Source organism: Emys orbicularis, chromosome 8, assembly GCF_028017835.1.
Source record: "Emys orbicularis isolate rEmyOrb1 chromosome 8, rEmyOrb1.hap1, whole genome shotgun sequence".
NCBI classification, from domain to species: Eukaryota; Metazoa; Chordata; order Testudines; family Emydidae; genus Emys; species Emys orbicularis.
The window spans coordinates 60,263,060-60,287,557 of record NC_088690.1 but is presented as its reverse complement, the minus strand read 5'-3'; the positions used below and the strand labels follow the sequence as shown (position 1 = coordinate 60,287,557).

The window sequence follows — 24,498 nt, the reverse complement described above, 5'->3', positions numbered from 1 at the left end:
GGCGAGGAGGCGGAGGTGAGTTGGGGGGAGCGGTTCCTCTGCCCCCCCCAGGGTTACTTCCTGTGGCCCTCCCCGCACCCCCCACCGCCGCAGCTCACCTCCACTCAGGGCTGGCTCCCGGCTTTTTGCACCCCAAGCGCAAAAAAAAAAGGAGCCGGAGTGCCGCCCCTTGGAAAGTGCCGCCCCAAGCACATGCTTGGAGTGCTGGTGCCTAGAGCCGGCCCTGACTTCTATAGATGCAACACAGCTCTGAACTGCAGTGCAGCCCTGTATTGCTAACCTTGGGCTCCTCTTGAGTCAGGATTCCCAACGATGCAGGGGACAAACAAGTTCATTTCATCTAAGTGGGATTTGAACCCAGGGCTCCAGAGATGAAAAACTAGTTGAGTTACCGACTTTTCCACCCAGTCTCCTGCACCAAGATCACTGGACTTTGTTTTCTCACACTGGCACTTGGTGCTGCTGTCTTCACTCAATGAAGACCATACATTCTCCTAATCCCCAGTTTCACTTCTCCCCTGTGGGACACCTCGCTAATTCTTTCCAAGGATCAAGAGACTTGCAAAAATGATCACTTTTTTTTAAAGAAGCTTTTGATCAGCTTTGGACATGATCAGAATTAATACAAAATAATTCACTTCCACCTATCCAGTAAGGCCCCTTTCAAGAACTGCAGGAAGGAGACAAAACAGAGCCAGCCTTTAGCCCCTTCTTCCCCCCACCCTTCTCTTCCCTTCCCCTTCCCTCCCCTCCCCTCTCCCAACCTCCCATGGGTGGGGAGGGGATTAGAAACATCATAGCTAATCTCATCTTTCATTTAAAAATAGTGTGTCCCTTTTCTTTGCAAAGGTCTCTGAAAATAGCCACAGATTCCAAGGTCAGATGGGACCACTGGGATCATCTAGTCTTGCTTCCTGTATAACACAGGCCATAGAGCTTCCCTGAAATACTTCCTGTTTGAACAACAGCGTCTCTCTCAGAAAAATACCCCATCTTGATTTAAAAACTGCCAGTGATGGGGACTCACAGGCAACCTTGGTAAATTGTTCCAATGATAGTCAGTCCCTGTTGCTGCTAAAAACGTATGTGCCATTCCCAATCTGAATTTGTCTAGCTTCAAGTCGGGCACTGATTTATCCTAATAATTATGGATGTTCACTCCAACCCCCACTCCCCCGACACACACACACACAGCCCCCCATGCCTGGCCTTTGGGGTTGCTGAAACCCTTAGGCCCCGCTCCCTCTGTTTCTGGAAGGACCCAGAACCAATTAATGACTTGGGGAGAGGAGGCCGTGCTGCCCTGGCTGCTGCCATCGCTGCCAACTCTCTTCCCAGCAGCTGGCTGCTGCTGAGCTAGCTCCTTTCTCCGCGGAGCAGCCATTGTGATGTGTATGAGGACAACCCAACAGCCCAAGAGGCAGCGCCATCAAGCACGGGAGCAAGTCCACAGAACTCCTCTGTTCTAATGCTGGCTCTGACACAGACCCAGGCCCCGATTCAGGAAAGCACCTAAGCAGATGCGTAACTGAAGTGGTCCCATTAACTTCAAGAGGATACATGGAATTAAGCATGGGCTTCCTTGCTTGGCTGCATTGAGGCTGTGGTTTCTGCATCTCTAAAGTGGATCATATTTAGCTACCACGCACTGATGGTGTAACAATGAATGTTTGTAAAGTGCTGTAAGCAGAATGCACACAAAGCACGCCAAAGGCAGCAGATTTAAAACAAACAAAAGGAAGTATTTCTTCCCACAGCACACAGTCAACCTGTGGAACTCCTTGCCAGAGGATGTTGTGAAGGCCAAGAATATATCAGGGTTCAAAAAAGAACTAGATAAATTCATGGAGGATAGGTCCATCAATGGCTATTAGCCAGGATGGACAGGGATGGTGTCTCTAGTCAGTTTGCCAGAAGCTAGGAATGGGCGACAGGGGATAGATCACTTGATGTTTACTTGTTCTGTTCATTCACTCAAGCACCTGGCATTGGCCACTAACAGAAGACAGGATACTGGGCTAGATGGACCTTTGGTATGGCCATTCTTATGTTTGTGGCCCCCAGTCCCACAGCTTAAATTCACAGACTCTAAGGTTAGAAGGGACCATCAGGACCACCTAGTCTGAAGCTTATTTGAACAAGCTGTCATTTGCAGAACTTTTCTAATTGTTCACAACTATGTAGGACACTAACAAGCAACCAAGACACCAGCCTCCTGCAGCAGGAAACTGGTGGCAATCTGAGGAATCAGTCATGTTTTTAAGGAGTGAAAGACTTTTACAGGCTCCTCCAAATTACTGGACAGAAGCCAGGGTAGCTGGTCATCGCTCCACAGCAGCAAAGACAAGAGCAAGGCAGCCTGGTCTCCACAGCCGCAGCAAAGCCATATTAAGAAAACCAAAAGGCTTATTGTACATTTAGAAAGCGCTCTAGTCTGATGGAAGTTCTGAGGCATACAGATGTGGACTGCAAGTCAGAGCAGCGTGGAGGAATTTAGGTATTGTCACATCAAACAGTTCTACCAGAGCGCGTTCTGCAGGATGTCGTGGGTCCAGCTCTTTTCAGGCAGGCTCGAGAGAGCCAATGGTGCTTGTTAACAGTGTCTCAGACTGAAGTCTCTCCTGTTCGCAGCGACACTCACCAAGGTCACCATCCGTATAATTACACCTCTTGGGACCAAGCTGAGCTGACACAGGAGTCAGGGATGAAGTCTTTTGTGCCACATGCAAGTGGCTGGGTACAGCAATTATTGGGGGGTTGTTTGGTTCTTCTCATGCAATGCCAGCCACTGGTTAAGGCAGGGCAACAGGCGATATGGACCAATGGCTGGTGACACCGTTGCAAAAGCTGTGCCCCCACCTCATGTTTTTTCATGTCTCTTCATTTCAACTCTACCCCTCACCCCAAGCTGCCTGGTTCTAGCTGACCGTTTTGTAATGGCTACATATAGAAGTGCTGCTCTATCACAACCAAGGGCAGCTCCTCTCAAACTGTGGTGGGTGGAGCACTGACTGGCCTCATGGCACTAATTCCCCTCCTCATTTCCAGCTCTTAAATTGCATTACAAGAAGCTAAAAACACTTTGCTTATGTGGAAAGGTAACATCAGGAAAGTCATGACTGTGGTTGACACAAAGGGTCTGACTGCAATTCATGCAAACTCATGGCTGGCCTGTGCCAGCTGACTTGGGCTAAGGGGCTGCTTAATTGCGGTGTAGACATTCAGGCTCAGGCTGGAGCCCAGGCTCAAGGACCCTGCAATGTGGGAGGACCCCGCAGCCCATGCTGGAAAGTCTACACCGCAACTGAACAGCCCTGTGAGCCTGAGTCAGCTGGCATGGGCCAGCCGCAGGTGTCTGACTGCAATGTAGACATACCCTAAGATACTAGGTCATCACCAATGGAAAGGAAGCAGTCTGTGCAACCATAAATGTGAGAGGAGGGGTCTGCACAACTGCCAGCGGAAGGGGGAGGCATCCCCAACATAAACACTCTGTTAAAAGGTGAACCACACTATGGAAAAAGAGTCTGAGAAGCCCTGGTCTAGGGACACAAGGATGTTATAGGTATATTATACAGAGCACACGCTGCTCACAGTGGGAGACTTAAGGAGATTTCCCAGTGGTGATTCCTTTAAAGAGAGTCTGGTTTACATTTGTATTAATTGCACTGCTCTGCATCTATTCTCCCTCTTTCCGTCACAGTGAAAGCTTGTCTCCCCTAGGACTCTTGGCACTGTTTGTCAAGCGCCAGTGCAACTCCACCAATGCTAGCAATGGGCACAAGTATTTATACCATCATGTCATCTAACCCTAAGCAGGAGCCCAGAGCCCTCTACGTTAATGGTGGTGGTAGACAAATCATGCAAGAAATCATAGGGTAAATGCAACTTGGCTGTCTGAATCCATAAGCCAGAAGGGTGATTCTGCTGATTAGTCCAACAGCAGCAGGGGCTGTGTCCTGAGGAAACAGACTGATTTATTTAATTGAGATGATGACCTTTCCTGTTGACTTGCGCTGGGTTACACGGCTAAAGGCTTCATTCACCTGCAAGCACAAAACCTGTTGTTTATACGAAAGGGCATATACATGTATGTACACACACACACACACACACACACACTCCTGCAAGTGTTGGTTGCTACTGTAGGCACCTTAATGTGCATTCTCTACAGTAATTTCTAGAGGGCAGATGTATTTGGCCAAATTTTTAGGAGTGGCCTTTAAAAATCGCCCTGCGACTTTTTGTGTGTATAAAGATTTGGGGCATATGAAAACTTGGATTTGTGCATGCAGGAAAAACAATTATGCACAAGGATTTCAGGAGCAGTTTTAGAGGCCAGGGTTGGAACACTTTAAAAATCTGACAGTGACTTTACCACTGTCACATTCCGGAATGCAATCCAGGCCAGCGAGAGGCTGTGTCAGCAGCTGCCCTACAACCTTGGTTGCCTCATGATGTTTTGCTGTTCTAGCTCCCAACCTGGGCTGCCCACAAACAGCATGCAAGTCACACCCTGAATGTCTGTGTATAGCTGCAGCCCTGGCCAAGCAGCTCTGACCCCAGCAGCCTGTCAGCAACACATCGGTCACACTCTGGCTTCCACCAGCCTTGGTTACTACCTGCAGGGTGACCCCAACACACTACCAGTCCTGAGTTTCCCCACAAAACTTTGTTCTGCACTGTCCAGCCCTCTCCTGGACAGTCCAGATATTAAGATTCGCTGCTCCTGTAAAAAGAGTCAATATTCAACAGTTTGCTACTTTAACTGGAGTTACCGAACAGTTCTGTTTAAACACAGCACTGGATGGGTTTAGATTAAAAAATAAAACAAGTTTGTTAACAAAAGAAGATAGGACTTTAAGTGAATTCAAGTATGAGAGATGAAGTTAGAAATGGGTACAGGCAAATAAAAGTGAAATCGCAGCTAAACATTTAAAACCTAATCTAGCAAGTTTCGGTTCAAGGCTTTGTTCAAAATGGCCTCTCTCATACACACACCCCTCCTTCCAGCAAGATGGGAACTGACCGTTTCCTAGGTCAGGATCAATCTCCAAGGCCCAGAGGTGCTGGGGCCTTTGTCTTCTTAAGTGAAAGAGAGATATCGTGGGGTTCTCTGCCCCTTTCTTGTATAGTCCAGTGAACCTTTGAAGCAGAGTTTTCAGAAGGTTACCCTTCAAAGTAAAGTTTATTCATGCAGTAAAGAAGGTGACATAGAAGCTGGTGGTGAAGGAGGATCCATGCCTTTTTTCTCCTCTCCTGTGTTTGCTGAAGTGCAAATTTGCTTTGTGGCCTGCCATTTCCCCCTCTTACTTACTCGAGGACTCTGTTTACTACTTATCTGTAAACTGAGGTAAATACACATTCCTTTGTTTAGGACAGACCAACCGTTGCCTAGGCTGTGTGGGAGTGAACATGTGCTAATAATGTCATACAGGGGGATGTCATTACTTTACATAGAATGTTGCTACATACATTTCACCATGATAATATTGACCAGTGAGTTATTAGTTTTCCAGTGATACCTCGAAAGGCATATTTTGTACAAAGATTATTACAAGGGTGTGAAGCATGTGAATAGAGGGGTGCTTTTGGTCACAACCACAGAACCATGCACCTCTTTACCCACCTGCATACCTCAATTAAAATCATTATCCACAAAAAAATGGAAATTCACAGTGATCAAATATCCCTACCCACTCACAATGGGGTAGTATTAGAGACACTCAAAGGCTTAATCCTTTACTGGGTGGGTTAATTTCTCTATCTTCAGCCTATTTCTATCAGCCATTTTCAACTACTGCAAGGTGAAGATAGAGTCAGTACCAGTTTCCTTCATCATGCTAAGGAGTTTGGCCAGAACGGCCCTCAGGGTACCTGGTGCTTTCTTATCAGCTCATAACAATGTTACTCAGATGGGTCTCTGCAAAGTCTGACACTGAAAATATCAGAGATTGTTATTGCCAGTAGCATTTCCCAGAATTTCCTTGTCAGTCTTGTTGCCACTGACCCATCATCTATGAGGTGCAGATGTCTGGTTTAGGTGGCTAACGTTCTCTTTAGGTTTGAGAGGTAATTATGAGTGTGTGACGCAATGAATAGTGGAATTTAAATGCAATCAGATTGTTACTCTAAAGTACAATAGGTGGTAGTCATGATCCAAGGAGCCCCTCAATGCCAACTGGCAGAGGACCCCCTACACCGTAACTCACATCAGGCCTGACACACTCATTGCTCCAACACACTGTTGTCATAATCTATATTTAAGAGGTGTCATGTAAGGTATCATACACAAACTTATAACATACTGGTCACTAATAATATTGTGTGGTGTATGTACAGGCAGTGTATAAAGAATTAAAGAATCAGTGCTGGAAATATGTTCGTACAATGTGGCTGGGAAACAGTGCATAAGCCCAGCCTGTCCTAGACAAAGGAATGTTGTTTCAGCCGCTTGACTCTGTCACCAGTGTAAATTGAGCAAGACGAGGCCAGAAACAATGGAAGTATATTCACATGGAAGGTAAACAAAGCCATCAAACTAGCAAATGGGAGAGATGACTACTTAACAATCAGGGCAGTGGATGGAGGCTGTACCCCCAGGAAACCTTCCTGCCTCTTGAAACAGAGACAATGGACTTTGGAAAATATAAGCCGAAACAGTAAAAAATTTTGGCATCCATCACCTGAGGGACACAAGAGGCCAGAACTCTTGATGTCTGAGGAAAGGCAGATCCCTCAACTGAGGGAGTTGAAGTCTCTGGGAACTGACTGTAGGTGAGAAACCTGCTTTGCAAAAGATTGTAACTTGCTGGAGTTAAGTTTTAGTCACTAGAAAGTGTGTTTTGTTTGTAACTTTTCATGTTTCTTTCCCTCTTACTTGAAATCATTTAAACCTATGTTCTTGGTTAATAAACTTATTCTTGTTTTATTACAAAACCATCTCAGTGCTGTGTAGTGAAGTGAAGTTTAAATCTTCAGCTAATCTAACAGGCTGCTGTATGCTCTGTCTCTCTGGAGGCAGCGAACTTAACAACTTCTATGAGAGGGACTGAACAGTGTCGAAGGATGTCTCTGGGGAACTGAGGCTCACCGATTGACCAGCAAAACAAGGTTTGGACTGGCAGAGTCCTGAAGAGTTTGCTGGCAAGGCAGACAAGCTGGTGTGCCAAGGAGCTGATACATGACTTAGCAGCAGCAAAGCTCACTCTTGCTGAGGCAGAGCGGTGACCGAGTGGCTCACAGGTCTGGGTGACCTGAGCAAGTCATCACTGCAGTGCAGTTTGTTCTGCAGGACCAAACAGCTCAGTATTTGTATTGGAATTTGCTCTTTGTGGGCTTTTTGCCTCAGGGATCCATTTATGAGGCTGAAATAACACAAGAGCTGACCATCTCATGGCACTTCCATTATCCAGGAACTGAAATGCAGGGGTTCTCAACCTTTTTCCTTCTGAGGCCCCCTCAACATGCTATAAAAACTCCATGACCCACCTGTGCCACAATAACTGGTTTTCTGCATATAAAAGCCAGAGACTGGAGTTAGGGGGTAGCAAGCAGGGCAATTGCATGGGGCTCCACGCCACAGGAGCCCCCATGAAGCTACATTGCTCAGGCTTCAGCCCCGGGTAATGGGGCTCATGGCCCCGGGCTTCAGCCCTATGCGGTGAGGCTTCGGCTTTCTGCCCTGGGCCCCGGCGAGTCTAACGCTGACCATGGCTGGAGGACCCCCCTGAAACTTGCTAGTGGCCCCCAGGGGGCCCCGGACCCCAAGTTGAGAACCACTGATCTAATGGCTCCCAGAGTGAAAGATGTAAATTAAGACATAGCTGCATCCCCCAAATCACCTTAAAAAAAACCAAACAAAACAAAACAAAAAAAACCCTTTACCCCATTGTATTACTGCCTCTTAAATTGTAAGGTCTTTGTGAAAGGAGCTGTCATTTTTACAGCTCTGTACCATGGCTAGCGCAAGGGGGGCCCAACCTGGCACTTCCAAAACATAAAATACTAAATAATCATCATACATATTGGAGACATTTAAAGCCAATAACACTGGAATGAAGGAGGCAAAAAAAAAAGGGGGGGGGGGGAATTTCTTAAAGAACCATGGTTCTGTGCTGTGTTTGAAACTGGAGGGTTTTTTGTACAAATCAGAGAGAATTCACCTCCCACAAAATTCACTCAGACACAAAACTTAACTGTAAACAAAGCAATCCTGAGAGCTCGACATTGCATAAGGTCATCACAGTTTATGAAAATATGCATGCCAAGGTTTTAATTTAATCAACAGCAGCATTTACTTCCTGTAGTGATGACAGGTTCTTGGCGGATACTGGAGTTTAGAGTTAGTTCTGAGGCACAGATCAAACCCACGTCTCCTAGTTGTAACTCATATTTCTCCCTCCCTAAGAAGTACAGGGGCATAGGTGCTGGAACGAGCGGTGCTGGGGGGTGAGAGGGGGTGGCTGCATCCCCTGGCTTGAAGTGATTTCCATTACAAACAGGGTTTACAGTTGGGTTCAATGGCTCTCAGCACCCCCACTATACAAATTGTTCCAGCACCCTTGTACAGGGGCTCAAGCTTTGGGCCTTCCCATCCCCCAGGGAGTGCTGATAGCAGCCCACCAGATTAGACAGCTTCTTCCTTCTATTTAGCCTCTCTCAGAGAACTGTGAATCCTGCCAATGAGTGGCATCTTGGGCAGCACTTTACCTCTTCCAGGTTGAAGACCGCTCCCACATGAGGTTGGATCCGTCTTTCCTGGCAGTACCAAAGAGCAGAGGAGAGGGATGACGAAAAAACAGGAAAGTCCTCTTCCCGGTATCGACCCCAGAACACTCCCAAGGCAGACACATTCTTCAGAAGCAGCAGGTTGGCTGGGACAGAGGGGATTGCTCCTCCAGCAAAACCCACCACCACAATCCTGCCCTCCCAAGCCAAACTGCAAGGGAGAGGGAAAGGAGATGTATTTAACGAGGAAGAGCAAGCATAAGGTAAAATCGTGATCGCACTGGGGAAAGGGGGGGGGGGGTTGCCTTTTCTTCAGTGGGACCAAAGTTTGGTCCTTAATGAAACACTGTCTCAAACTGAATACTAGGGTGTTAGCTCAGTGAAGAGAGAACTTTGCCACTGCACCATCTGCAGGTAGGATCTCATCAGAATTTGTCAACTAAAAGGGGAGCATCTGGGCCAACTGTTTCCAAGTTTGAGCACTTGCTGGTGGCCTGCAGACAGCTGGCTGGTCACATGATGCTGACTGGTCCATGTTGTTTCTACCTTTTACATCACATTAAGGACAGGTGAAAACACATTAAATATTTTCCTACTGTTACTTTTCCAGGTGAGTAGTTACTATAGTTGACACAGGTACATGCTGCGATTGCCAGTGAGGGTTATTCACAAAATTATCTCTTTATTAAGTTTCAGAACCTCAGCTCTAGCAAGTACTTGCATGGGGCCTCCTAGGGAAACTGGCTCTGCATGAACTGGTTCTGCTAATTAATCAGAGACACTTTCTCCCAGTCAGTACTGAACCAACGCCCCAGCATGGCACTAGATGGCACCCCTCTTTCTAATTACATGTGAAAAAATCAAGGCCCTAAATATCTGTGGTCAGTAAAGAGCGAGCATGGGTGTTATGCCCAAACTCCAGCTTGCAGAATTTCATTCTGGTGGCTCCCTACATTCCCTTGAAGTTTCAACTGGATACTTCTGAAGCATGCAGGGGGAGGGTACCAGGAGACCACACATTTCACACCCGTAATGCACATCACTCAGAACGCGACTGGAATCGTATTTCAACTCACCTATGTAACGCCTCCTTGAAGATGTCCCCTCCAACAGCCTCAAGAACTACATTGACCCCTCTGTTATCTGTAAGCTTCTTCACCTCCTCCTTTAGGCTCCCTTGGGTGTAATTCACGCTGTGGGCTGCACCCTTCTGCAGGGCCAGGTTGCATTTGTGATCACTTCCAGCTGCTGCTATCACCTGAAAACAAAGGAGGAGCCAGTGTTACAGTCTGATCTTTCATGGTGGAAAAGAGCTGAGCTCGTCGAGGCAGGGACTGTCTTTTTGTTCTGTGTGCCACCGGATTTTTAACATACCCCAGTGCATTCCAGGAGTTTTACATCCCTAGCAGCATAATAGTCTCCCCTCTGAGTGAAATCCTACCAGCTGCTGAGTTACTTGCTTCAGATTTCTCCAGTCAGACTCTGTGCTTTGTGGGAGCTCTATCACGCACAGCAAACCATTTGAACTGGAGTTATTTCTGCCTTGTCACTTTGTGCAGTTCTTTTTACTGTGGGGTGTTCTACTTATAAAAAAAAAAAAAAAAAAAAAAGTAGCGTCTCTGTCAAAAACCCTAGCGGCATACTATTTCCTAACTGATTTATACTGTGATGGTTGGAAGAAATCCATCTCTTATTCCCATAAACATCAAACACTATTTTCCCTTAGATCTACATTGGTTCGAATCTAAAGGCTGAAATGTTCAAATGGACCTAGTGGCTTAGGAGCCTAAGTCCCATTGACTCTCAAAAAGAATTAGGTTCATAAGCACCTAATCACTTTTTAAAATGGGACTCAGGAGCCTAAGTCACTTGGGCACCTTTGAAAACATTCCCCCTCTATCTCCCACTTAGATAAGAGCTCCATTCTGCACTGGGAAGAATCAAGAGAAATGATGGGGATCCACAACGGAGCCCATAGCAGGAGCACAGGGAAGGCAGGTATTTCACGAGGGGAAAGTGTATTTGTGTGTGTGTGTGTGCGTGCGTGCTGTGTTTGAGAGACGGAGCCTGAGAGATGGAGTCTAGTTTACTGGATTACCAGCCCCTCTGACTTTACTAATCTCCTGGGTTCTATTCCCTGCTCTGTCGATAATTCATTGACACACCTTGGGCAACTCCCAACCTCCACGTCCTTTAGTAGGCACATCTTGAAAATGGAGAATAATACTTGCCTACTTTGTGAAATGTAATTCATTAGTGTTTGGAAAGGTCTTTGAATGCTCAGATGGAGCGTGCTATAAAAGGCACAGTCATTACTACAGTGGGACATGTAGCATATAGATTCATTTGAAAAAGGGAAATACCTTTGCCTTGAGAACATTAGCGGCTACATCGATAGCAGCAAGCCCCGTGGCCCCAGCAGCTGCTGTCACTAAAACCATTTCCCTAAGACAGAGACAGAGAGACTGAAATAAACAGAGCTTCCCTCCACAACAGAAAAGCATTGCATTGCGTGCCTGCCTGCAAACAATTTACAATTTTCTGTTTCTTTTGAAGATGAAAGATCTCCTTGATCAGCTTAAAAAGCCTCCAGCAATTGATTACCCCATGATCCGTTTCAATAGTAAGAATTTTCCCCATCTTAAATGGTATTCTCTTTCCCAGAATCTTTCCCAAAGGCATGAGTAAGGGGAGCTTGATTTTTCCCAAACACCAATTCATACCCGGGTGAAACTAGTCACCCTATCCCCCGTCGAGTATGAATCTTTTACATTCCAAAGTGAATTGATCTGATAAGAGAATATCTGCTGGTTTTCAATGACTGTACAAGTAGATATACATTTACGCCAGATCAGGTGTAACAGCGATGTTTGCAGAGTTGGGGCAGAAATGTAGTTACCTACACTGCAGGGAGAGGACGTTTTTTCTGTTAAGGCACAAAAGTTGGCTCTGGATGTTGTTCTTCGCTCTGCCACAGACTTCCTGTGTCAATGTGGGCAAGTCAGTTCTCTCTCTGGCTTTGTTCCCTTCATCTGTAAAATGCCAGCGATGCTCATGTGCCTCACAGGGGCGTTTGGAGGCCTAATTCAAACATGTTTGTAAAGAGCTCTGAGATTGTCCAGGAGGGTTTAAAGCATTATAATTCAGCTGCTGGAAAGGCAAACCCACTATTCCATATACACACCCTAAAATCTCCACAGGTCACTTACTGCACTTCCAAATCCCAATCCAGCAGTAAAAAAAAATTCCCAAACAGGCTCCTTTGCTCCCAAAGGGACCAATGTTTCCCTTAAGACTTGCCTGTAACAGTACAAGCCTACTTATCCAAAAGGAGAGCTGTTGTCTTAGGATAAATTAGCAGAGCAATGCATGGCATGCACGGGTATTGAGCAGCAAGGCTAATTTTCAGCTAAACAACAAGTTGAACTTGGACACAATTTGCCTGCCGGGGATACAGCACAACCCTACCAGCTATTTCACAGCAATATGCAGTGTTTTCTGGGGCTTATAAGAATCACTCTGTTCAGCAGGTTCACCTTTTTGCCAAGAGCATCACAAGGATATAAAATGCTTTTTTAAATATGTAATTTTAAATTGTTGAAAAGCTATCAATGCGTTTGTGTACTTTGGGTTTATAAAAGCACCCCTCATGCAGGCTATGAGTGTTGAACAATTTTAAAGTAACACATACACTGTTTGTCGACTAGTGTATTGCCTTTTCAAGGTGACCATCTTCTGTCTGGGTACCCCATCACCATAGTATCTGAGCACCTTCCATACATCAGTCAATATTATTATTTTTATATGATATCCCTCTGAAGTAGGGAATGAGCCCCATTTTACAGAGGGGGAAATGGAGGGACGAAGATTAAGTAACTTGCCCAAGGTGACACAATCAGTCTGTGGCAGAGAAAAAACTGACACACACACACACACACACACACACAAAGAGAGAGAGAGTCCCAGTACAGTGTTAACCTTGAAACTATCATTTCTCCATAAATGTAAAGGTACCATCAATATCTGTGACGGGTTTCCTGCTATATGAACCCAGGACCCCTCACACCTCCACACTCCCAGACCACCAAGCCTCTCCAGCATGTCTCATGTCAGCCTGGAAGGGTCTCCCCTCCACTACTGAACTATGCACCACTGCCCTTATAATCAGCCACCACAGACAAAACCCTGAAACACAGACTGGGACTCAAAGCCTAGCATAGTGAGCCCTCCACTGAGCACACCCCATGAAACCAGACAGCAGCATAATCTCCCGAGGGAAGCAACAGACATGTCATCACTTGGGACATTTAAAAAACGAGACAAAGGACTGGAAAATATACTGTAAAGAATAGATCTGCCCTAGCTGGGAGGGGTAGGGAGATGGGCTGTCTGTCAAAACAGGTCATTTCCATCCCTAGCAGCTATTATTCTATCCTAGTATTTTCCCATAAAATACTAATGGATGCAGATCTGAGTCTTTTCTTTTTTTCAGGAGCGTTGCTTCACATGTCCTCACGGTGGATTCAGCATCCAGTTCTGCAAAAAGAACGAGGAGTACTTGTGGCACCTTAGAGACTAACAAATGTATCTGGGCATAAGCTTTCATGGGCTAAAACCCACTTCATCGGATTAGCCCATAAAAGTTTATGCCCAAATAAATGTGTTAGTCTCTAAGGTGTCACAAGTACTCCTCGTTCTTTTTGCTGATACAGACTAACACGGCTACCACTCTGAAACCTGTCATCCAGTTCTGGTTTACTTTGTGGTCCTCACTCTCGGTGTGGACACTGACACTTAACGAAACACACATCTTCACCCATATACACAATGCCCATTAATTTCCACTACACTCTTGTCAAACTCATTGTGAATCAGGGGCCAGGGAAACATAGCAGCCTCACTCCTCCCAGGACAAAGAGACAGCCTGATCTAGTGATCCAAGCAGAGTTTAGAAACCAGGAATACCTGGATGAGATTCCCAGCTTCATCACTAACGTACGGCATGACCTTGGCCACAAGACCTCCTCTATGTCTTTGTTTCCCCATCTACAAAGCGGCAATGATAATAATACTTAACAAGTTTACTGAGTGCCTCGACATTATTTTGATGTGTGCCTAATATGGGAGATTAGATGTTATGAGTATAGCTGGCTGGAGAACAATTCTGTTTCGTGACAACCTTCCAGACTTTGAAATTTGTTTTCGTTCCAATACAGAACACAAGCAAAAACCTTTCAAGCGTTTTTGTTAAATGGAATTATGTCAAAATGTCTTTTTGTATTGAAAAGGTCAGGTTTTCAGATCTGGGGGTCGCTCTCTCTCTAGAAGTGAGCAGAGAGACCACCCTGGATCTCAGAAGCTTTTCCATCAAAATCAATAGGTCTCCATGAAACATTTAGACTTTGACAAAACAGTATATTCCAATGACCAAAAAGTTTTGTTGAAAATATTGCAACCAGCTCTACTTATGAGATATGATGTTTGATTTTTTGCAAATGAAGTGCACTCTGCAAGGGCTAAGTATCATTACTGCTGGACACATGTCATGCTTTGGACTCCTCTGATCACTTACCCTGGCTGCGTGCGTGCTCTATGTTCCAGGGCCAAAATGGCTGTGCCATAAGACACAGGCAATGCCGCAGCTTCTTCATAAGAAACACCTTCTGGGATTGGCCACAGCATCTACATGAGGAGATAGACAGAGCCACACTCTTAATCCTGTAGAGGGATAGAGGATGAAATTCTGTCTTTTCCAACAGCTTTAGTGAGCACTTTGAACATGATACAGAAGCATGTTGTCAAACTGTCCTAAACATTACACTATGTGAAACCATTAATTTCATCCAAATAAGCTTTAATGCAATTTTTCTTTTCAGCCCTTTCCGTGTTTTCAAGGATTCTCCAAAGCAAACCCCAGCCCATGGCAATGAAGGCAGGAGAACAAACATCAAAAAGAAAGGCACAGACTGGAAGATCTCACAGGAGCCAAAAACTAAACAACATGAGACATAAAACCTTTTGCAATAATGGAAGACAAATTTATATTTAAATTGTAGTTACCTTCTGATCAGTTACACACTCCTCAGCCATTGCACTCGTGCCAGTCACACCAATTACCCTGTCTCCCTGCCGGAAAATCACCAGTGGACAGGTGTTAGGAGAAGAACAATCACTTGACCTCACCCCTTTCTTTGGATTAAGTCTTTGATCTTCCTTCTTTCCCACGAAGGACCTGAGCAGCACAAACTAAATTTGATAACAGTTCAGGCAGCAATTGCATTAATCAGACACCTCCCCCCCCCCCCAGCCGCCCTTCCCACCTTTGCTTCTTTTTCCAGATCCTTATTCCTCTCTCTGATGAGACTTGCAATACTACCACCTTCCCGCACACACCTCCAACCCATCAAGCAGAGCTCACAACTTCGCAGATGCTATAGTGCAGATGGCTTAAACAGTACCCCCACACTGCATCCTCAATACTCCCCGATCAACTGGGAATCTGTTCCTAACCCCAGCACCACTACATCTCACTTACCGCCTGCACTGTGCTGACCTTCGCTCCAGTCTCCATCACCATCCCTGAAAACTCCATTCCTAAAGCAGGAGAAAGACATGCACATCCCACAAACACTGAACCAGGCCGCTGCACTCAGCACTGTCCTCTGCAGATGGGATCTAGGGGTCTCACCTACTCTAGCTCTGGACTGGGGTGGGGTGGGGAGAGCAGACAGTGAGTTCAGCTAACGTTAGCATTAGCCTCGTGTGGCAGATGCAGGCAGCTCTACTCCCACTGGCTGGCAAAGATAGTGCAGTGCTTGGAAAAGACTGAAATGTCAAAGGAGAGCTCTGTGTAAGCTCGGAAGCTTGTCTCTCTCGCCAACAGAAGTTGGTCCAATCAAAGATACGACCTCACCCACCATGTCTCTCCAAAGATGATCAGAGTCCAGCTGCTCTTTGATTTTTAACTCTGAAAATGACCGTATTTGCCAGGTTACCAATCACCAGATTATCCATGATGGCACAGGTTTGCATACAACATATGGGATACAGCCAGCACTTGAAGGCTGCATTAGAGAAGATTTTAGAAGCAAGCTGCTAGGAGGCCAGAAGGTGGCACTGTGGGAACACAGACTGATAAAACAGTACTGGGTAAATGGACGGGAGGAGAGTAGAAGTAAGGACTTTTCTAAAATCATCATAAAGTAAAAGCTACAGTGGGACTGTCAGCTCCCAGGCTGGCAAGGGCTGAAGGAGATATTCAAGCCTGAAGGTTTTAGTGCAAACAAACACAGCAGAGGTGCTGCATGTTCACCACTACAAGAACAGGAGGTTCGGTGGTTGGGGGCAGGAGGAATTCAACAAGAGGAGGGCATATGCCTAGAATGTCAAGCGTGGAGAAAGCCACACACACACACACTATACAGAATGATCCCTGCAGACATAATATTTAAAGCAGTGGTTCTCAACCAGGGGTACGTGTACCTCTGGGCATAGGCACCAACTGTGTGGGTGCTCCGGGGCTGGAACACCCACGGGGAAAAATTAGCGGGTGCTCTGCACCCACCGGCAGCCAAGCTCCCCCCACCTCCTCCCTTGAGCGTGCCGCGTTCCTGCTCCTCCCCCTCTCTCCCAGCACTTCTGCCTGCTGCCAAGCAGCTGTTTGGTGGCGTTCCGGGAGGGAGAGGGAGGAGCGGGGACACAGCGCCCTCAAGGGAGGAGGCAGGGAAGAGGTGGGGCGGGGACTTGGGGAAGGGGGTGGAATGGGGGTGGGGTGGAGGCGGAGCAGGGGTGGGAAGAGACAGGGTGGGCACTTGGGGGAAGGGGTGGAGTGGGGGCAGAGGTGGGTCAAGCACCCACTGGCAGGTGGCTTGGGGTGGCCAAGGGAGAGGGGCGGCACCTGCGGCAATTCGGGGGCGGCAGGTCCCTCACTCCCTCTAGGAGCGAAGGACCTGCCGCTGAACTGCCGCCGCCGATCGCGGCTTTTTTTCTTTTTTTTCCCCAATTGCCGCCGCCGATCGCGGTTTGTTTGTTTTTTGGTTTTTTTTTGCTTGGGGCGGCAGAAATGCTGAAGCCGGCCCTGGCAGGAGCAGAAGTCGGCGCCTATGCCTCTGGGTGTACACTGGGGTTTTCTAGGGGGTACATCAACTCATCTAGATATTTGCCTAGTTTTACAACAGGTTACATAAAAAGCACTAGCGAAGTCAGTACAAATTAAAATTTCATATGATGACTTGTTTTTACTGCTCTATATACTATACACTGAAATGTAAGTACAATATTTGTATTCCAATTGATTTTATAATTATATGGTAAAAATGAGAAAGTAAGCAAGTTTTCAGTAACAGGGTGCTGTGACACTTTTGTATTTTTATGTCTGATTTTGCAAGTAAGTATTTTTTAAGTAAGGTGAAACTTGGGGGTAGGCAAGACAAATCAGACTCCTGAAAGGGGTACAGTAGTCTGGAAAGGTTGGGAGCCACTGCTTTAAAGGGCAGCATAGTAACCTGGACTGCATTGGTGGGTGCTATGAATTACTGAGTTCTAACCCCAGTTCTACCTTTGAGTTGCCAAGCAACCTTGGGCAAGGCACATGGACAGGGTGAGACACACAGAGGCTATCTGTAAAGTGCGTTTCATTATACTTACCAACCTCTCATCCAGCATCGTCATGAGGATTAATTAGTTAAGCTTTGCCCAGCGCTTTGAAAATACAAAGCTCTGGATAACTTATGTATGAGGCGATACGAGACTGGTGGCCATAGTGAGGTCTTGTCTATGCTAGGAAAATCCATCAGGGTAGAATGAGCACATTTAAATTTATATGATCTAAACCTGGCTTAAAGGTGATAGATGCAAAACATGTGTTAGCTGGATGTGGTTAACCATAAAGCTGTGGCAGAGCTTAATTTGTAATGAAAGAGGTGCTGGGGCTCAAGCAATTAGGTGCTGGGGCTCAAGCAATTAGGTGCTGGGGCTCAAGCAAATTTTTTACATTCATAACTGATGCAGCCCTGGCACATATTAAGCACTGTGTCGGAGGCAGGGATACACAGAGAGTTTCCCCAGAGCAGCATGACAGTATACAAAAACAAGAAACGGATCGCCACAAGGAGGCAGCACTTGGCCGAATACACATCCCACTTACTGTGGGCCATTCTCTTTGTAGAAGAGACAAAGGAATAGTGAGTGTTAAGAATGGGAAGTCCATCCCAATCCCCTTGTGCCTGGGAATGTCTGGGAAAACATATTTAAATATTTTCTTCCTTATAATTAGCCAGGACATGAAGACATCCACCACAAGGCTGTTGGTCTGACTCCAGTCAAGGTCAGAAAGGTCCACAATTTGTTTCCATCTTCTGGCTCTTCAGTTGCCTATATTAAATGAGTGAGGTGGTCTCAGCCTGGTTCCTAATGGACAGGGTGTTCATGACACACAAAACCACCACCCCAATTGGTGTTAATTCATCAAAGGCTACACTGCACCTATTCTATAGCTGGATAGCTTTATTCCCCAGCGCTGTCAATCTGTCCCCAGCACTAAATTCACTCAGAATTAAACACAGATCAGACAGACTCCTACTTACCAGGAGTGAATGGAAGACAATGCTTCTCCTGGTACAGACCCTTACAGGCCAAGATATCCGCAAAATTTACTCCACAGTAATGGACGCCAACCCTGACCTGCAAGAGAGAATGGAACCTTTCAAGCAATAGAAACATTTTAAACAGATGACTTCACTGCACTGGCATTTTAAAACAGCTCTCCCCTTTCCCAGGTACTTCCATAGTCCCCATTACCACGGTATCTGAGCACATCACAATCCTTCATGTGTTTCTCCTCACAACACCCCTGGGAGGAAGGGCAAGACTATTACCCCATTATACAGACGGGGACTTGAGGCACAAAGAAGCTGAGTGACTTACCCAAGGCCACACAGGATGTCTGTGGCAGAGCAGGAAATCAAATCGCAATCCTTCTAGTCCCAGGCCAGAACCCAACCCACTGGCCCATCCCTCCCTCAAAAGACTCCCATGTTTTCTGAGGCACAGACCAGATCCTCAGCTGGTATAAACCAGGAGAGCTCCATTGATTTTATTGGAGCTATGCAGATTTACACCAGCGGAGGAGTTGGCCCCCAGTGTTTTGGTGGAAGATAGTATCCACTGAACAGCAGTTACTATCTCAGGATACTTTTCTATTATGTACTACTTTACTATTCTTTTAACAGGCTTATTTCTTTGACACTCTCCTCAGCGCACCCAGAACTGTCAGCCACTGTGCTACTTCTGCCTCAGCAAGACAGCTTTGCTGGAGCTTGGACTGGACATCAGCACCCTGCCACAAGCATCCGTCAACCTCACCAGCAAACTCTTTGAGACTGACAATCTTAACCTGGCCTTGCAGGGAACATCCAGCAAACCCCAGTTCCCAAGTTCCCCAGAGACGTCTCTGTTGTGTATAATCCCTCTCACCGGACTCCCACAGAAATTATTACGTTTACTGCCTCCAAAGAGACAGCGTACACGCCAGCCTGTTCGGACTCATGCTCCACTTCAATATACAGCACTGAGATGGTTTATAGTAAAAACTAAGAATACGCTTATTAATAAAGAATGTAAGAATGTAAGCAATACAGAGCAGAGCTAAACAGAAAATGGTTACAAGCAAAACAAAATAAAACATGCTTTTTAGCATCCAAGACTTAACTATAGCAAGCCACAATATTTGCCTAAACAGCTTTCTCACTTACATCGAGCTACCACATCTCTAGCCCTTCTGGCTAAGTGATGGATAACTAAGGAGTTCTCTCCTTTTTATAGTCCAATAAACCTTTGAAATGTATTCCTCTGAATACATTCCACAGGCAAACAAGCAAAACAACTTTCCTTTGTCTAGGACAACTTGTTTATCAAGTCTGCCCCCAGAACAGATTTTTAGGAACACATTTCCAGCGCATATACATAACTGTTTACACACCATCCGTACACATCACGCAATGCTATTCATGACCAGTGTGTCACCAGTTCTTATAGGATACCTCACTTAATACACTTTTATAGTACAATAATATTCTATACAATCAATTGATACTGGGGTGTCTGGACCCTGATTGTCACAGTTTTGTTATCAGCTGTTCATTTCAATGGGCTTCTCTGTGCCTTCACAGAATACATTATTTGTGTACACATGAGCACTAAGCATTGGACTATGGATTTTCACCTTATTTTACCTGATCCTAGTGCTGATACAATAATAATTAGCACTTGGGCTTTCCTTGATCAAAGTGCAGTACAACCATGAAATAAGCCTCTCACCAGCTCTGTGAGGTATGGATTGCCACCATATTACAGACAAGGAACCTGAGACTCAGACGGGAAGGGACTCAACTAAAGTCACTCAGCCTTTGATCCAGTGGTTGTTTTAAAGTCCCAAACCATCCTCTTTCTTACTGAATTCTTCTCCTTTCTAATCTGCACACAACCTTCATCTCTAAAGCTCTTATTATTTAGGGAGGAAGTGTGGCCTAGTGGCTGGAGCTCTAGACTGGGACTCAGGGGCTCTGCATTCTAATCCTGGCTCTGCCACTAGTCTGCTGGGTGACTTTGGGCAAATCAATTTCACCTCTATGTGCCTCGGTTTCCCCATATGTAAAAAGGGAGATAATGATACTGACTCCTTTGTAAAGTGTGTTGAGCTCTACCGATGAAAAGATTGTTGTATTATTACTGCAGTAGAATCTAGAGGCTCCGTTGTGCTAGGCACTGCACAAACAGTCCCTGTTTTGAAGAGCTTGCAATGTAAACGGTCAAGACAGACCAAGACCGGGACAGGAAATGGATTTTGGATTGTGGGTGACAGTGAGGAGAGAGTGAGGGAGACTAAGTGAGGAGGAGGGTGCTGCAGTAGAAGTGAGAGATGATCAGGGCACAAATCAGGGGTGGGCAGATGGCGAAGGGGGTGGGCAGATCTTGGAGATGTCTAAGAGGAAAAACCGGCAGGATTTACCAATAGCATTGATGTAGGGGAAAGAAACCAAGAGGACTAGCACAGGACTTCAAGGCTGTGAGCCTGAGACACAGGGATGTAGGTGGGTTTACCAGCTAAGAGATATTAGATTATTTGAAATAATCAGCAGTTCTGCACATCTCAATCACAGTACCTCATGGGGCTGCAGAGAAGGGGATGGGAGGTTCCTAATAATCAATGGCTTTGTCAGCTCAGTGCACAGCACTGCGCGATAGTTCTGGCAGGACTGCGATAGGATGTCATTGTTCAGGGAGGACAATCCCAGAAGCTGTTTACCTGAAGCACTGCTCCTGCAACAAAAGAGTAAGCACTAGTGTTATACTGTGCTGCGTTGCCACCTTCCCACCCCAGAAGCAGCTGCATTTCATAAAGCATTTTGGTTATAAAAGATATTGAAAGTACTTTATACAGCAAAGACTGCTGACTGTACATAGGAGATTGCCTATAACCTCTCCATAAAGTGGTTGAACTTGCATTACTCTTAATTTTAAAAACAAAGTGGGAGAGAAGTTTACTGCTGATGAAAGACTCCAATAACACCGGATCCAATAGTACTTAGACCTCCAGGGCAGGGACTATTCTTGGTTATTATATATTTGTACAGTGCCTAGCACAATGAGGTTGCTCTAGGTACAACCTAAATAAGCAGCCACCACCGCCCTGATTTGAGTTAAGTATGGTGCAGGTGGTGAAATCTAACCACTGCCATTTCTTAACACCTTTTGTCCCTAAAACAAGGCTGCCTGGGGTTACCTGAGGTTTCTCTGCTGGAGGAGAAGAGGCTGCCCTCTGCTCAGTGTCAAAGTCTCCCATGTGCCTACTCCTAGATTTTCTTTGTAACCCTGTCACTGCAATAGCGGCAGTGCTGCCAAACCTCAAGCACTCAAAAAACATGAGATTATATATATATGCACCTATAAAAATTGGGGCGGGGTGTTTTTATTTGCCTCCTGGGTTCAGAGCCTTTAGGGGCTCTCAGGCCCTGTTTTCAGGCTTTTCTCCACAACCAGGAGAGCTAGAAACTTACTTTAACGGGAAAAGGCGCAAAACTGCTATTACTCACCTAATCCCGAGATCCCAAGGAGCTAAACGCCTTTAAAAACAAACCACATGTTGCAAGAGTTGACAGCACTGTCCCCCCCCCCCGCCCCTCCCCTCCCTCCCGGCAGGAAAGCCCCAGCACCGTCCCGCTCTCTGCACGGGATGGGAGGCGTGAGCCCAGAGAGGTGGAACTTCAGGGGGGACTGCGGCTGGGAGCTCAGGAAGGGGCGGGAGTGAGCAGAGCTGGGGCTCCAAGGGAGCACAGCCGGTGCAGGCCGCGGTTGGGGGGAGCGCGGCCGGGGCGGTGCAGGACCAGGGTCGCGGGCAACTGAGGGTGCGGGAAGCCGGCGGGGCGGCGCATGGCGGGAAGAGGGGGCTGCCCCGGGGCCGCTGGAAGGGGAGCCGAGCTCAGACCTGCCGCGCTGCAGCCGAAGCAGCCCCGCCAGCGGCGCCGTCATGCTCTTCCGCGCCGGGCAGCCTGCGCTGGCTTCCGGGGAGTGAACACCGCCCCGAGCGCCTCCAACAAGGACTGCCCGGCAGCTCCGTCCCGACCCCGACCCCGCCTCCGCGGCCCGGGAGCGCCCGCCCCTCTCCGGGGATCCCTCCTGCCGGGCTGCGCCGCCCCCGCTGAGCGCCCTGCCTGAGTCGTGCCGAGTCTGGATCCCACCGAGCCCTGCCTCCGCACCCCCGGCTCTAGGCAGCCGGCCACTGCTCTGCTGCTGTCCCCACCTTGCAGCGCCAGGGCCCCTGCCCCAGTTTCCTGACCCTGCCTTTTCCCCTGGGTCAGCAAGGAGGAGAGAAACTGACTTAACTTGGGGGGAGGAGCAATACTTTGCATATATGCTAACTCAGCAGTTCTCAACCAGGGGTCCCAGGGCCCCCCGGGGGAACGCGAGCAGATTTCTGGGGCTCCGTCAAAATAAACCAGGGAGCGGGGCCGGCGTTAGACTCGCTGGGGCGTGGGGAAGAAAGCTGAAGCATGAGCAACTTAATTGCAGGACCCCCTATGGCTTGGGGCCCTGGGCAATTGCCCTGCTTGCCACCCTCTAATGCCCTAGGGCAGGGGTTCTCAAACTGGGAGTCGGGACCCCTCAGGGGATCGTGAGGTCATTACATGGGGAGTTGTGAGCTGTCAACTTCCACCCCAAACCCCACTTGCCTCCAGCATTTATAATGGTGTTAAATATATTAAAAAGTGTGTTTAATTTATTAGAGGGGTTGCACTCAGAGCTTGCGATGTGAAAGGGGTCTCCAGTTAAAAAGTTTGAGACCCACTGCTGTAGGGTTACCAGACAGCTGGTTTTCGACCAGAACACCCAGTTGAAAAGGGACCCTGGTGGCTGTGGTCAGCACCACTGACCGGGTGGCCATTAAAAGTCCAGTTGGCAGCACAGCAGTGCTAAGGCAGGCTCCCTGGCTCCACACAGCTCCCGGCAGCAACCAGCATGTCCCTACAGCCCCTAAGTGCAGGTGTGATCAGGGAAGCTCCATGTGCTGCCCCCCGCCCTGAGCACTGCCTCCGCAGCTCCCCTGGGCCAGGAACTGCGGCCAACGGGAATGCAGGGATGGCGCCTGCGGACGTGGGCACCGCGCAGAGCCGCCTGGCCACACCTCCACCTAGAGGCCAGACATGGTGGCAGCTTCCAGAAGCAGCACAGAGCCAGGGCAGGCAGGGAGCCTGCTGCCAACCAGAAGCCACCTGAGGTAAGCGCTGCTCAGCCAGAGCCCACACCACAAACCCCCTGCCCCAGGTCGGAACCTCCTCCTGCACCCTAACTCCCTCCCAGACCCCCACCTGCACCCAAACCCTCTGTCCCAGCTGGAGCCCTCTTCCGCACCCTGAATTCCTCATTTCTGGCTCCACTCCAGAGCCTGCACCCCAACCCCCTAAGCCAGCCTGGTGAAAATGAGTGAGGGTGGGGGAGAGCGAGCAACCGGAGGGAGGGGGGCTGGAGTCAGTGGGGGCAGGGCCTCAGAGAAGGGGTGGGGCCTCAGGGAAGGGGGCGGGGAAAGGGTGTTCAGTTTTGTGCAATTAGAAAGTTGGCAACCCTATAACGCCTTCGCTGGCCCTGGCTTTTAATCTATTGGATATGCAGAAAAACAGTTGTTGTGGGCCTTGGAGTTTTTATAGCATGTGGGGTGGGGAGGGCTCAGAAAGTAAAAGGTTGAGAACCCCTGTTCTACCTCCTAGAAAGACCCTGGGGAGGAGGTATATGCATAAGGCACCTGGGGACAGAGCCTCAAAGTTGTTTAGGCTCCAAACTTGCTCCCCATGCCCTACCCTGAGGTCAGAGCCAGCCACTGCACATGACAAGTGTTGACTCAAGGGAAGGCCAGGGCAGGGAGAGGTGAAGACTGTAAACAGCGCAGCAGGTCTGCCTGTCCTTCTGAGACCTCTCCATCATAGACTCTTCCCCATAGCTGAAGCAGAAGACAGGGCGTAGCAGGGAAGAGCAGACCTCAGATGGGGTGGCGTGGCGGAGCGGCGGGTTCTTAGTCCAAACATTGTGGTCACATGCAGGGGAAGTTCAGGCCAGTGCTTCTTTATTCCAAACCACCTCTCCTGCCTCAAGAAAAGGTGTTTTCTCTCATTTTAAAACCACTCCAGGGAAGACAACTTCCTGGTGGTCCCAGTGTTGCTTGCGCCTAGATTAAAGCACAGTTTAACTGTTTAACTACAGGAACTTTAGAACAGTATT

The 24,498-nt window shown here is 47.5% G+C and overlaps 1 protein-coding gene across 1 annotated transcript; it reads right to left on the bottom strand.

The window, feature by feature from the left end:
* Positions 1-3,571: 3,571 nt before the first annotated feature.
* Positions 3,572-22,321, bottom strand: LOC135882798 (quinone oxidoreductase-like protein 2). Its single transcript, XM_065409824.1, has 11 exons — positions 22,214-22,321; positions 21,822-21,851; positions 20,892-21,048; positions 18,315-18,411; positions 15,266-15,324; positions 14,791-14,856; positions 14,303-14,412; positions 11,094-11,175; positions 9,807-9,988; positions 8,713-8,941; positions 3,572-4,046 (listed from the first exon to the last, which is right to left on the bottom strand). Exons 1-11 carry the CDS (start codon positions 22,255-22,257, stop codon positions 3,978-3,980), a joined length of 1,125 nt encoding a protein of 374 aa, XP_065265896.1. The 5' UTR covers positions 22,258-22,321; the 3' UTR covers positions 3,572-3,977.
* Positions 22,322-24,498: the final 2,177 nt, after the last annotated feature.

Bases quoted from the DNA above. Each gene is read 5' to 3' on its own strand.
- LOC135882798 (XM_065409824.1), bottom strand. From the start codon at position 22,257: ATGACGGCGCCGCTGGCGGGGCTGCTTCGGCTGCAGCGCGGCAG. The intron at 18,412-20,891 runs GTACTGTGATTG...TCTCTCTTGCAG, and splicing joins CTTCTCTGCAGCCCCATGAG to GTCAGGGTTGGCGTCCATTA. The intron at 11,176-14,302 runs GTAAGTGATCAG...TCTCTGTCTTAG, and splicing joins AGAGCACGCACGCAGCCAGG to GGAAATGGTTTTAGTGACAG.